Source organism: Micromys minutus, assembly GCF_963924665.1.
Source record: "Micromys minutus genome assembly, chromosome: 3".
In the NCBI taxonomy this organism is placed as follows: domain Eukaryota; kingdom Metazoa; phylum Chordata; class Mammalia; order Rodentia; family Muridae; genus Micromys; species Micromys minutus.
The window spans coordinates 79,087,916-79,102,554 of record NC_137972.1 but is presented as its reverse complement, the minus strand read 5'-3'; the positions used below and the strand labels follow the sequence as shown (position 1 = coordinate 79,102,554).

At 40.3% G+C, this 14,639-nt stretch overlaps 1 protein-coding gene across 6 annotated transcripts in view; it reads left to right on the top strand.

The window, feature by feature from the left end:
* The window catches only part of NTRK3 (neurotrophic receptor tyrosine kinase 3), a gene marked incomplete at its 3' end in the record, with an annotated part of 361,952 nt that overhangs the window by 304,654 nt on the left and 42,659 nt on the right, over positions 1–14,639 (top strand). For all 6 annotated transcript variants that reach the window (XM_080914000.1, XM_080913999.1, XM_080913997.1 and 3 more), the window contains 2 exons: positions 2,196–2,368; positions 5,456–5,699. In XM_080914000.1, coding sequence (XP_080770126.1) covers positions 2,196–2,368; positions 5,456–5,699 — 417 coding nt within the window. The remainder of the gene's footprint in view (positions 1–2,195; positions 2,369–5,455; positions 5,700–14,639) is intronic.

Below are 14,639 nucleotides of genomic sequence, written 5' to 3'. Positions count from 1 at the left end.
AGCTTGTTGCCCAATGGCAAGCTGCATGTGTGTTGTAGGCCTTAATTTTCGCATCTATAAAATGGAAAGGTTATACTAAGTAACTTTCAGTACTTTTTGTTAGTAGGCTGTTTAATTGATAACTTTTTTTTATTGCAAAATCTTTTAAATTTTTCAAAGAAGGAAAGGTGTTATTGGTTGAAGTTGGGGGTGGAGCTTCATATCAGGCCCTGGACACTTGCTTTGATGGCCCTGGACGCTTTCAGTACTGAAGTCTGGGGTTCTGTGAATTTCAGCAAAGATTGAAATGCCTGCTATTGTTCCTGTCATTTATAATGTGTAAACATGTCTTGGTTTTCACACAGGCTTACACCCATGTTCTCCAGCTCCAGAAATGTGCCCTGGGGAACTGAAGGGGTAGATAACCTTTTCAGGCTGAGCATCTATTATTCCTGATGGTTACTGAAAAGTTGGAGAGGTTCACTTACTCCATCATTTGCAGGTTCATGCCACTGCAGTTTGGGAATCCAAAACAATTGGCAGATTCCAACCAATGGTGATGCAGTGGATGGAAGAAGATCTCTGGCTAGGGAGAATCTGCAGCCCTTGCATGGCAGGTCATTTGGTCTGAGTCACCAGAAAAGGCCATACATCTAGCAGAGAGAGAGAGAGAGCACATAAACTGGTATCTAGTCACTTTAGAGTCTCAATGACCTGAAATCAGGGGCCAGTTTTAACTTTGCTTTTTGGTTACCTAGTGGTCATCATGTGGTAAATTAACTTTATGAACTTATGGCAATTATAAGGAGTTGAGAAATGTGTGGGCGTGCCTGCATAGGCTTCTTGTTTGGTATAGAGCTCCTCTCTGAACAGACTATCCTTCAATTTGCACAACATTGCCTATCCTCAGGATGGCAATTCCATTTTGGTGGAGCTGCGATAAACACCATGACTAAAAGCACTGTGTGGGGTAAGGCTTTAATCCATCTTACAGATTACAGTTCATCATGGAAGCCAGGGGAAGAATTCAAGGCAGAAGTTGAGACCATGGAGGATGCTACTCACTAGTTTGCTCCTAAGTTTACATGAAGCTATTTGTCTTCCACAGCACAAGACTAGCTGCCCAGCGATAGCATCATCCACAGGGGACTTGACCTTCCCACATCAATCAGGAATTAAGAAAATGCCACACAGACATACTTAGAGAACAATCTGATGAAGGCAATTTCTCAACTGAGGATCCCCCTTCCCGGGTATTTCAAGTTGACAACCAAGATTAATTTCATAGTAGTGTCCTGTTCACTGTCTCTTATATCAATTAATTATGTTTAGTATTGAAGTCATAACCCCTGACTGATGCTTAAAACACCAACTGGGTGTTGTATACTCCTTTTATGCTGCATTCTTCTTCTAGGAATAAGAAATGAGTAGGTCTGTCCTTCTGTCTGGATCACATTTGGGCCTGAAATCCTTGTAGAACGAAGTCATAGAATCTTGGCAGAGTTTCTCCCATTGGCTCACCTCTTCATCATTCTTCACTGGGCTTTGGTAGCAGTCTTCCACGTCTTGTGTTCATCTAAGACTTCCATAATTTAACTGTAACCCTGCTTTCCCCATAGCAATTCTGCTAAACTTTCGGTTGGAAAACACATTGCCTTCTACAAGCCAAGTGCTCACTTTTCTCTACTAATACAGCCTCTTTCACCATGAAGACACAAGGACTCAAAGGGTGAGGGGAACATCACGACACTGTCTGAACATACTCATTGTGGGTCCAGAAAGATGTGGTAACAGTTCTCACCAGCTGGAGAATAGAGCTCTATGCCCTCTGAGTGTGCACTGATTTACAAATTTACACTGATAAAACAACTGGGGTGGTGCTGTTCAGTCTCTGTATCAAAGGCACTTGTTTGGTAAAGGAAGATTTAGGAATAGGAGTCTCTGGGCTCTTCCATCTCACAGCTTTGCTCCCTGCCACTCATATCGAGGGAGTTTTGGGGATTGAAGATGAACATAGATTGAAGTCACTGCCAGAGCCTGGGATGTGGGCCTCTCTGCTGACTGAAGAAGGGGTTCACCAGCGTGCTTTGCCTTTATGTTTTAAAATAGATCCCATCTGCTGAGCGTCCAGATGGATGTGGTAACAGTTTTCACCAGCAGGAGAAGATAACTCTATGCCTCCTGGTTGCTAAAATCTTATGTTGTGTGATTCCCAGGCACTGAAGGATCCCACCTTGGCTGCCAGGAAGGATTTCCAGAGGGAGGCTGAGCTGCTCACTAACCTGCAGCATGAGCATATTGTCAAATTCTATGGGGTCTGTGGTGATGGGGACCCACTCATCATGGTCTTTGAATACATGAAGCATGGAGACCTTAACAAGTTCCTCAGGTAAACAAGATGGGACAACCTGCTTGTCCCTCTCTTTCAGCTTCACTGGACCTTTGGAGTCTTCTGTGATCAGAAATAATACTTGCCACTGTGAGTGCAAATTAGGATGACAAATCAAAAGCACCTGCCTTTCCCTTTCTTCTTCTACTCCTATCCTATCCTCTTCTCTCTCTCTCTCTCTCTCTCTCTCTCTCTCTCTCTCTCTCTCTCTCTCTCTCTCTCTCTCTCCTCTCTCTCTTTCCCTCTCTCTCTCTCTCTCTCTCTCTTCTCTCTCTCTCTCTTCTCTCTCTCTCTCCTCTCTCTCTTCTCTCTTTTCTCTTCTCTCTCTCTCTCTCTCTCTCTCTCTCTCTCTCTCTCTCTCTCTCTCTCTGAGAATGACCTTGAACTTCAGATTCCCCTGCCTTCATCTCTCCTGTTCTGGGATCTCAAGTGTGCACTTCTATAACTGACTGCGTAGGGCTGACGATGGACCTTGAGGCTTTCTATATGCCAGGAAGGCACCTTTTAAAGAGAGCTGCACCCCCAGACCTAACTTTCATTCTCATGTGTTATTGCCCTAACAGATAGACTTGATCTTTTGTATTCATGATGAGACACCCGTACTTTTCTTTTTTGGCTCCCAGATGGACTGAAAAGAAGAATAAAACATGGATAATATATCCCATGTGGATCCAACATTGAGACTCACAAACTGATTCTAGGACTACCTATTCTATTGCCCCAATGTGATAAAAATCTTATTCCCAAGTAAGATTAGTATCTTATATCAATCTTGAAAATTCCACAGCCATAGACATTTTGATGATGAATATGATGTCATCAAATTGTAAACTTATCAGAAAGTAAAGATGGTTGATAAAGAAAGGGCATTTTGTATTCAGGTAAATTCTAACTGTCAGCATTCAGACTTATAGAAAGGAAAGGGAAAAGTCAGACTGGCAAAGTAAAAATTACTGCTACTATTATTATTTTATACAAGCTTTGGATCATGGTCACTTCCAGTCTACTCCAACTGAGTGTGCAGAATTTCCCTCATCATGTGTTTCTTTCCTCTATCCTAGTTTGCACTGCATCATGTTCTCCAGGGATACAACTGACTTTTCCCATCCCAAGTGCAACAGAAGGGCTCAACAAAGCCCCCATGAATCTCTTACTATCAGGGAAAAGTGAAGAAAATGAAGTAGAAGAAGGAGAAGCAGGGACAGGCAAGAGTGAAGACCAGGGCAGAAGAAACACCAAGGAATAAGAAAACACAAACCAAAAGAGATAATAACATTTCTTATTGTTGTGACCAACTCCTTGACAAGAGGCTACTTAGGTGCAGGAGGATTAATTTTGACTCACAGTTCAAAGGGATGCAGGTCATCATAGCAGCAAACACGGTGCTGGCATGTGAGGTCAAATCATGTTGGTAGTCAGGAATAGACTGGAGCAGAAAGAATTTGGGTTATGAGTATATGATACCTCCACACCAGTGACAGTGAACTACTTCCTCTAGCAAGGGTTCCCTTCTCAAGGGCTTCTAACATCCTAAAAAAGTTTCACTAGTAGAGCCTAAAATTTCTGACACATGAGTCTCTGGAAGCATTTTATTTCTGACCCATAATAGATACAGATGACAAGAAGCTGTGTCTGCACTGAATCATTCATCCTTTGATTCTCTGTGGCAGGAACATAGGAAGAACTTAGTGATCCTTCTATGTCTTTGGACTCACTTCCTGAAGACAGCATGGGGAGTCTATTCAAATTAAGGTCAACAGTCTCCCCAGGCATTTTATGTCAACTTGCTACCCAGATTCTCAGGGGTTATCCAGATTCTTATCTGTCTTCCTAGGCTCTGTTAATCAAGGCTAAACTTTTACAAAACTCCAGGCTGAAAGCCTGGGTCACAGCAACTCTTACTAGGAGCTGACTTAACAGGCTACTCTCCCAAATGCCCACTTAACTGTCAGGGTCAGTCCTGCCTATTAGCATGTCTCCTGGTTGGTGGTTTGGGGGACCTGCCGAAGTGTGTCCTGGTATACTGGAGTGGGAATTGGCTTCCTGACTCATCCCTGGCTAGCTGATACAGCTGCTTTTCTAACAAGGGGGAGAGGAGAAGCCCACCAAAGATAATAAACAGAGTGTGTTCCTATTTAATGGTGCCTTTCAGTGGAAATTGGAGAAGCAGTAAAGCAGGCTGGGGCTTCCCTGTACACCAGGGCTCGTTGGTCCTCCACTTCATAAATAACAGCCTTGGGTGTGGTTATGGCTCATTGGGTTTTCTGCAGGAAAGAGTGAACACTAAAAGGGACCGATCTGATGGGGCAGGGTGTTATCATAAGACAGCCAGGCTTGAATTTAGCATAGAGGAAATGTTGAGCCCCCAAGACCTCTGCTCTATAATCAGTGTTTCTTCTCCTGCCTTGCTTTTGCTGTTGTGGACTGCTTAGGGTATGGAGCTAGCCTTATGCCACTTACAGCTGGGGGCTGCAGACAGTGTATCAGCAGCATCAGCACTGGGAGCTTGTCATAAATGCAAATGAATGAATATTGCCTGGCCAATCAGAACTTCAAGGGGTGGGGCCTTAAGAGCTATTTAAAATCCTTCTTGATGCCCCTTTTGGCAGCTCTCCTTTATAATCATGGATAATAATTTGCAGTATGTCTCCTGACTACCATATAGCTATTCTGAGATATCTGGGACTTTGGTTGAGCTTTCTGATCATTTTTGTGCTTCATTTTAAAATAAATCAGGCTAGGGAGATTAAACAAATGTCTTTAAAACTATCAGAATAGCGCTTGGCATATGGTAAGGGTTAGTGGTTACTTTATTAATTATTCTATAATAAGCACCTAGCACCTGGGAAGACCTGGGGAAGCAGTTAGATAGGGAAAGAGAACGTTTGTTCTCTACCATTTGAGTATGTCTGTGTTATGTTAGTGGGGAATTTGTAGTTTTACCCATAGCCATACACAAAATAATTTGGGTAGATAGAAATAGGGACAGGCAGCCTAGAAATGGATTCAGAGTCCTGAAAACCTCAAAGTCTTTACCCGTTGATATACTAAGTTCTCTCTGCTCCTCCCACTCTTTCCTCCTTACAGGGCCCATGGGCCAGATGCAATGATCCTTGTGGATGGACAGCCACGCCAAGCCAAGGGGGAGCTAGGACTCTCTCAGATGCTCCACATCGCCAGTCAGATAGCCTCAGGCATGGTGTACCTGGCTTCCCAGCACTTCGTGCACCGGGACCTGGCCACCAGGAACTGCCTGGTTGGAGCCAACCTACTAGTGAAGATTGGAGACTTCGGCATGTCCAGGGACGTCTACAGTACTGATTACTACAGGGTAAGGAGGCTTTCCCAGCTGCAGGACTCAGTTGCTGAGCTAGTGCCTTGCTTACATGTCTGTCATTGTCCATTTACCCTGTCACTATGGTGCAAATGTATGCACACGCATGCTCACCAATGCACTCAACAGTTCTCTTTCAGCCACTCCTGCATCTTGGCATATCAGCTTATTATTATCATGAGAGGCCATTCTTCCTTCCTCCTTGACATTAGACTGAACTCTGTCTATACATCTCAATAACCTACACATTATGTTTCTAGTGTTTCACAGTTTATTCCTTGTGCAAACAGACCTGAGTACATATAGCTGTATGTTCAAATGCACACCCAGTCTAACTTGGTGCTGTGTCAATATGCCAACCGTTCCCAGATCTAGCCTCATTCACAAAATGTTTTATTCTCTGGAATTTCCTCATGGTCATTTGAAGGTAATCTTGCTTCAAAAGGTAGATCTTTATGGAAAGTAGAACCCAAAGTAAACTAGAAGTAGTTAGTCCATAATCCTACTGGCTTTGGAAAAATGAGGCATTTTGTCCATTCTGGCTTTGGAGAAAGGATGGTATTAGGCTGATTGTGGGGAAGTTTCATTTGCATACAGTTATCTTCCTTCTACTACAAGATTTTATTTTGCTTTCAGAATCATGGTTTACTCACACTTTCCGGGAATCTCTTCATTGAGTTTTTCTGTGTTATGACAAAAGCAAATGACCATGAATGTCACATTTTCCAGAAAGAGAAGTTGGGTACAACTTGATACCCATAGATAGACCCACTGATGGTCACATTACAAGGTCATACCTTTTCTTTTATTTATTTATTTTTTTGCAATAAGAAAAATTTATGTTGCTTATACTGGGGCTTACCTGCACTCTCAAGAGTTGGAAGGTTGAAGCAGGTGGATATAGAGGTTAAGGCCTGTCTACACAGAAATAAGTCTCTACAAAGAAAAAAATAAGAAGGAAATAATTAAAATATAGAAGACTTACTTTGGGTACTTTGCCTAAGGAAAGGGTTTAGATTTGCGGTTAAGGAGACAGAAGGACAATATTGTGTAGCAGAGAGCATATTATTCATTGGTGACATGTGAACAAAATACCATAGACCATAAAGGGTGTGATAATACAAAAATATTTCTCAACTTTCCAGAGTCTTAGGCAGCTTCTATGTCTGGTGAAGCTCCATGATTTATAAGTGGCCTTCTTGTTATATCTTTCTTGATAGAAGGAACAAAGAATCTCCAAAGGTCTCTTTTGTGAAGTCACTTATTCTAATGATTTAACAACCTCTAACAAATGTCTACTTCCAGACTTGCTCCTATGGCATTACCTGCCATTCTCCTGCTACGAACCACATGTTTATTTTAGCTTGGGGATTCAGGAAACATAAACATTCAGGTCTTAGCAGGAGAATAGAATCCAGTTGTCTGATTCAGGTTGAAATGATCACTTTGTGAATTATTATGATCCTGTTGGCCTGAGTTTGGCGATCCAAGAGGGTGGAATTTGGGGCTGGCAAGTATACACTTGTTTGATTTATTTGAATGTCCCTGCTGACATTGTGATGCATGATTGATCACTCAGATATGACAGTGATTACTCAAGAAACTCCATGTTAGTAACAGTACAGAGGAATCTTTTAGAAATGTCTGCAGAGTGTCTTGTTCATGGTTCAACCAAAGAATGGCAAATGGCATGCTATCATGAGCACACAGGAGGCAAAATAAATCAAATCTGGAGAAAGCAGAGTGTCTTCAGCAAAGTGGCCATTCATCTTACTACGTATCTCCAGAAAAGGGAATGGGAGCATGATGTAGCAAACCTACAGACTGATAGTCAGAGAAGACCTGTTAAGATATACTGAAGTATAGTCTTTAGCATCTACACCATTCTCCCCACCATGCATATCCAAACCTGGATGTGGATACTCAGCAGGTATATGGGTCATAAAGCCCAGTTGAAGTCTGCGCCATTTAATTGCCTTCTACTCTGTATAATGGATTTTTTTACTTGACTGGATAAACTCAAATCTATTGTAGGGATGATGAAAGTAAGGGAAGCTTACTCCTTTTTGTTTGTTTGAATTTAATTCAAACAAGGGAAGATATTTAATTATACTTTGTTGGTCTCCCTGGACTCTACCAGATCTTAGGAAGCCATATCAGATTAGAACATACAAGCTGAGATTTGAAATTGGCATTTTGGGGATGTTGTGCTTAATATTTATTCTTTGGTTTAAAGGTAATAAACAAACAAACAAACAAACAAACAATAAAGAGCACATTCCAAAAGGTACACCTTTACTATTTCTCTACCAGCCATTAATTTTGTTCTTACCCCTAGGAAAGCATCAAGCAATAAACTCATCTCATTTCTTTGTGTGTCAGGACAGATTTGAGGAAAGTGAGGTCAATGGGAATTGTCCATTGTTCAGGTATCTTGAATTCTCTGTCCATGAGCTTCAAGTCAGGCTGGTAGCTGAAGCTGGATGGCTTGATAATATATGTCTTTGGTTCCAAAGAAGTATGAAATAAGGAAGGATAGCTATTTCAGTGAAAGTCAGCTCTGCCAATACTGGCCACACTGGAAGAACAGATTGGAAAAATTCTTTATACCTGTTTACCCTCATGCCTTGGGGTCTGCTTAACCTGCTCCCCCCACACACATACTCCCAATCTTTTGAAAAATGAAATGCAAGTATATATATGCCTGAGGTCCCCAAAATATCCCTACAGTCTTATCCTCTTTGGAAGACATCATTGTTACTAAAGAATTCTTGTTCAGCTATGTTCACTCCCTAATGTTTAGCAATTATCAGTACCATGTGCTCACAGCTTCAGTTCAATTTTCTTATTTTGAAAATTAGGACAGAAATATTTACACAGCAGAGGTATGTTTATGTTAAGCAAGCAACTTAGGTTGTGTGAAGAGCCTGTAATGTAATACTTGGTAGACAAACTATTGCTTTTACTGTCTCCTCAGCACTCCTTACACCCAAAGCAAGAGCACTCTGGAGAGAGTCTCATTTCCAGATGTGATTCTTGGATCAGGAAGAGGAACTCCTGACCACTGGAAAATAAACTAGGCTCAAATAGCTGCCCCTAAGGAGGAGGGTTAAGATGATCACCTTAAGGAAAATTTCTTCCCAAGGTTTCAGCTTCCATAGAAACAGTGGGTCAGCGGCATTGCCCTTCTTTCTGGCTAGTGTTTGTATGTTCTTGCTTCCAAATCATAGCTATTTGCCGATATTTGAGAGATCTATGTAAGACTTTCTTGTTCAGTATACACTTGCTACGGTTCCAAGACTGTGATTTGTTTGAGAGACAAAACACCACCATGAAGGATGCTCTCTGTACCCCAGGTCAAATTTGTGTTGCTTTACTATACTTGATTTCTAGAACCAAGAACTTGCTGATTACTCAACTTGCTGACTAATGTAGATAAACACAGATGATTTAAGTGTTTGTGCACATGCATGTGTGCGTGTGCATTCACCAGTATGTTGGTGTTAATGTATGTGTCTGTCAGCCTAGGCTTGCTTGCTCTGTGATGATTCTAGAATACATACAGGATGTTAGGAGGAGAGGTAAAGATAAGATCTAGTTTATGTTTTATTCCTTTTCCTTTTTAATTTCTTAAAACAAAGAGGCGCCGTCTGACTCATACATAAGTGGTATGCAAATGATTTACAAAGGTGAATTGCCAAATTTCCTGTTACACATTTAGAATGAGAAAACAAACATGCCCACACCAAAGCAGTGGAACAATTTCTTCTCTTTTTACAATGGGCTGGATGGCAGCCACCTTTGCCTCCTGTGGCTCTTGATGCTTCCAAGAGCACCTGTAAATGGGCTTAGTAAATGGGTGGTTTAGTAGATACCATGATTATTTTCTTAGATCTTCAGAGAACTCAAGGAGATTGGCAATCAGATCTGTAGTTAAATAAAATTCCAGACATTCTAAAGAAGAACAGGTTGTGACTCCAGAGCAGACATATTTTCAGATGTGTTCATTGAAGAAGAGGGTAGATCATTGAGATCTTGAAAGGACAGGATTAAAGGGGATAGATGCTGTGATCCACAAAACCCAAAGTGAATTGACTCTGCTGTCCCATGTCGCTCATGCTTGGCATGTGGCAGAATTTATAGAATTATCAGGGTAGGAAAATAGTGTATGTGTTTCAGATTATGCAGGAAATGGATCAGACCAGCTCAAGAGCCAACAGATAATCAGATACCCACTACTGAGATGGGATTCTTTGGCAAGCATGGCCAAGCTTTTTCTAAACAAGTAGATGAAATGACTGGGAAGAATTTCCTGTAGGAACAAGCAAGTCATGATCTGGATTGCTTGAGTGGAGTCTGGAATATGTACTTTAGGTTAGAAGTGGGATTCTGATGGCTGGCACTGGATCATTGGGTTCCAAGATGAGAATTCTGGGACCAGTTTCTTAGCAACTCTTGAACAGGTTAAGAAAAGCAGTCCATAGGACATGGGAATAATTTAGGACAAGATGATCTGGTGGTATAATAGTTCATTTTATGATGTCACAGTAGTCCTCACAATGATGAAAATAATAGACTCTTAGATTTGAAAAAAATATATATATATGTAAGTAAAACTTTTGCTTTAGTCATCCTAAGCACTTGAGTCTTTTTAAGCCAGTTGGAATGAAAGAGGGACATAAAATAATGTTATTAATGAGGATGGACTAGACATGTGGTCATTACTTCCCTTCTTAATAGAATTAAATATATATAACACACATGTTTTAGGATGATAAAACAGCTTAATAAACGTTAATCGCTGTTACTATTATTAAAGCTAACATACAAAAGCTTTCTCTAATCTGAGCAAAGAAGTTTCAAAGGCCTTACATAATACAGGTTGATCACTACAGCAAGTAAGTGGGAAACACACAACAATCTAACACAAATAGAAGCATCATTTTCCAGAACATGTGTTTACGTGTGAATTTAATAAATTTAATAAATACAGGGCAGTATTTACAGGTGAATCTACTGGATAAGTAACATACCTCCACAAAGTTCTGCAGGCCAATATTCCCTTTGCCTTAGTGACTCTAAGCACTTGAGACTTTTATAGCTGGAATAGAATTGGGACATATAATGGTAATTATGATAGACTTGACATGGGGCCATCATATCTCTTTAATAGAAAAAATATGTATATATGTATGTATGTCTATATATGTGTGTGTGTATGCATATGTATGTATATATGTGTGTATGTGTATATGTGTGTGTGTGTGTATTCTTGTGGGAACTGACCATCTCAAGAAGAAAGAAAAGCCAGTATCTCTTCTAACATTCTATTCCAACAGGACATTCATAAAAGGAAAGAGAAAAGAAGATATTCTTATTTCTATGTTTCTTTATTCTGAATGAAAACCTCTGGTGCTCTTTGGAATTTCTAAGCCATGATAGGTATGGTCCACTGCCACAGAGGTGTTTCAGTTCACTACCCTGCAAAAGGGTAAACTCACCATGAACCACATCCAATGAGACAGAAGGGAAAGGGAAGAATATTTGACATTAATAGAACTCTTAGTTTATAAAAGTACATTTAGGACTGGAGATATGGCTCAGCAGTTAAGAGCACTGGGTTCTCTGCCTGAGGACTCAGGTTCAATTTCCAGCACCTACATGTGGCTTGTAACTCCTGTTTCCAGTATCTGATGGTTTCTCCTGGCTTCTGAACATCCAATGTGCACAAGCAATGCACAAATATACATGCAGCCAAAGAACTATATAAAAATAAAAACAATGTTTAAAAGAAAAGAAAACACATATAGGAGAAAAACAGGGAAGAGAGACTGACTACAGAAGCTTGGCTTACAAATCTATGGCAATTAAGGAAGACACCAGAGCATGCTTAAAATTTTAACTCATCTACACACACACACACACACACACACACACACACACACACACACACACACACACACACAGTACCAAATCTTCCTAGTGTAGAGCTAGGTCCTTCACAAAACACAGGGAAACTCCCAGGGTGAGGGCTCACACATGGGTTTGAGAGATTTGATAACATCCCAAAATTATGAAAGTGATTCTCATGGGGTTTTTATTTGATTTTTATCTTTTGTGGACTCAGAGCTCTCCAAAGAATCCTAAAGGAGTTTATGGCCCACACAGACTACTCTAGTAAGTTTCCAGAGGTAAAACAGGATTCCAGAGCTACACCAAGTTGAGGGCTGGGGAGGGAAGCCATGCCATTATTGTCATTGGGACCTGAGGTTAAAACAGGGTCTACATGACCAGAATGTTCTTTCCTGTTTTATAAGTAGTAAGAATGGTGGCTGATTCTGAGACACCTGAGGTAAAAGCCCAAGTGCTCTCTGGATCTTGATTATGTGTTCCTTATTGTCAACTGGAAAGAAGTCCTTTGATGAGAGTCAAGTGGTTAACAGGGTGCTGAGGGAAGCCAGCAGTCTGTGAAATGACTTGGTATTTGCTTTTACATTTAAAATCTTGTGATGTCAATTAATGTCAACTGATTTTCATAATCACAGGTTGCATCATGTTCCTTGCTCAGTGTTAGTAATTTAGGAGGCCCATCTAGCAACAGAAACCCTTCCTTCTTTATTGCACAGATCATGTGTTCTGAAGATGCATGTGGATGAGTGCTTGTATAACAAGCTGTTGTTGATGGCAGTCTTACTCCGCAACCACAGTGGGCTTTCTCACATGGATTCTCATATTAAGCATTTTAGCCCCACCCAGCAACCTGGGAAAATGCAAGTCCCTATCAAAGGCAGAAATTGTGCTTTTCTAGTTTACATTCTGATGGGAGCTGGTCCTCATCATAAGAAGCAGTTTCATGCCTGGTCTTGACCAATCACACAACTTGATCCTCTAGAGGTAGAAATAAGGTTGCATATTCTTATTTCTGATGGAAGCTGCTATGCCATGTAGTTGGAATCCTAACAGAGAGTAAGGGAGTTATTCTTTATTGTCTGGTATGTCAAACAAGACTATGGACACCTGACTACTAATCAGTAGAAAACGTATTGGCAGCTGTCCAGACAGGTCCTTGAGTGATACTGACCTCATTGGAAGAGTTTTGTTAGTCTTGTTTTAGGCACTGGGTTCTTCTGAATAGATGCAGAAAATCAAGGAATGAAAAGGACACCCACTCTTCTTCTATCTAGTGGCCAGACCCTGTTGCTGAGTCTCATTGTTCTTTGACTGCTTTGAATACATTCTTTTGCTATTTATACTGAACAAAACAGTGAAGATGTGTGTCTCATTCTAGCCTGTTTATTATGGCTAATTCTAGACTCCTTTAGGAAAGTTACAAAGATGGTAGAGTCATCATTAGTCCTCCATCTAGTTTTCCTTACTGCAGAACCGTGGCACCTCTGTCAAAATAAGAATTAACAATGGCAAACAGTATTTATTCAATTTCAGAGTGTTTTGATTTTTTTTTTTTTTTTTTTTTTTTTTTTTTTTTTTTTTTTTTAGTTTTCTACTATCATTCTTATAATCCCAGGAGCCCAAGATACCACACTCACACAACTGATTCTTCTTTAACAGCAGTGGTACTTTTGATGTGCTTGTATTGGGGCTCAGAATCTATAAAATGGGTCAGATCTCCTAAAATACCAAAGTATATAGTTACTAAGAAACCCTAAACTTTAATTTGAAAGTAGCTATGTTGTGACTTCAGGTTTCAGTTCTGAACAAACTAGAAATCACATGTGGACAAAACTTTAGTTAATTTTCTCTGGCACAGTTTAGAATAGAAGGTTAGAGAAAGGCAGGGCATCCCCTTAGATCCCACAGTGACCGGACTGTCCCTGCATCTGTTCATTTCTTTGGCTCTGTAATAGGTTGTATAGTGCTCATTACAAGACAGGACACAGTGTGGACTTCTCTGCAGACAGGTGCTGTAATAACTGAATGAATTTAGAGAAGCAACTTAATGCTTTTGCCTATTAATCTGTGCAAAGCTACCAAGAGAAAGGAACACAAAGGAAGGGATCAGTAGCTAATTATAGTAGGAATTGCAATCTCACTTCCTTTATTGAAGCTAGTGGATCTGCACACTCATTATCTAGAAAATAGCAGACATTGTAGAAATATAGACATCTAGTGAAGGATGGGAGTGCTATTTAGAACTCTTTGGGATCAGTGACTGCTCTGTGTCTATCAAGACATCACATCTTTCTGTAAAATGTTGAGCTTGGTCTGTGTTTCTATGTTTCTTTTTCATATTTTCTCTTCTGTGGGGATAAAAATCTTCATTTGATGGTAAGAGTGAAGGAAGCTGCATTTCTGTCCAATAGGTGGGAGTCACAGCTAAAAGGACAAGAGAACGCCAGTTACTTCATCCCCTACTATTGCTTTGACCCCAGGCCAAACATGTTCATTTTCCCAGCTCCTTTCCTTCTTCCTATTAAAATTAGAAAACTACTTTTTTATTTTTTTTTGGAAACAGGTCTTTTTATATAACTACTTAAATCTAGTTTGGTGACTGAGGTTTAATTTTGGGTATGTTCTGCTCTTTGGTACATCTAAGATAGGTTAACAGGGTAAAGGCTACAGGAAGGGAATTCCTTCATATTTTTTCTAGAATTGGGGTTACTTTAGTCTTTCTTGTATCTATACAACCTGCCACTGTCTTTCTTCCTAGAAAATTCTGTACCTCATTTCAATCTAGTGGTAATGGCAGGGATTCTTATTGCAGCCCAAGCAATTCTATAAAAGGCAAAAATGGTCATAAGAAAGGTTTTGGGTTTTACATCTTGGGATACTGTGATATAAAGAGGCATAAAGACCAGGAAATTGAACTATAATCAAGTGGACTATAACAATGTGGGGAACTTATTTAGGACATTTGCATCTCAGTGTCCTAAAGAATACTGTTGTAGGGAAAATCCTTTAATCTTTGATTATGGGCAC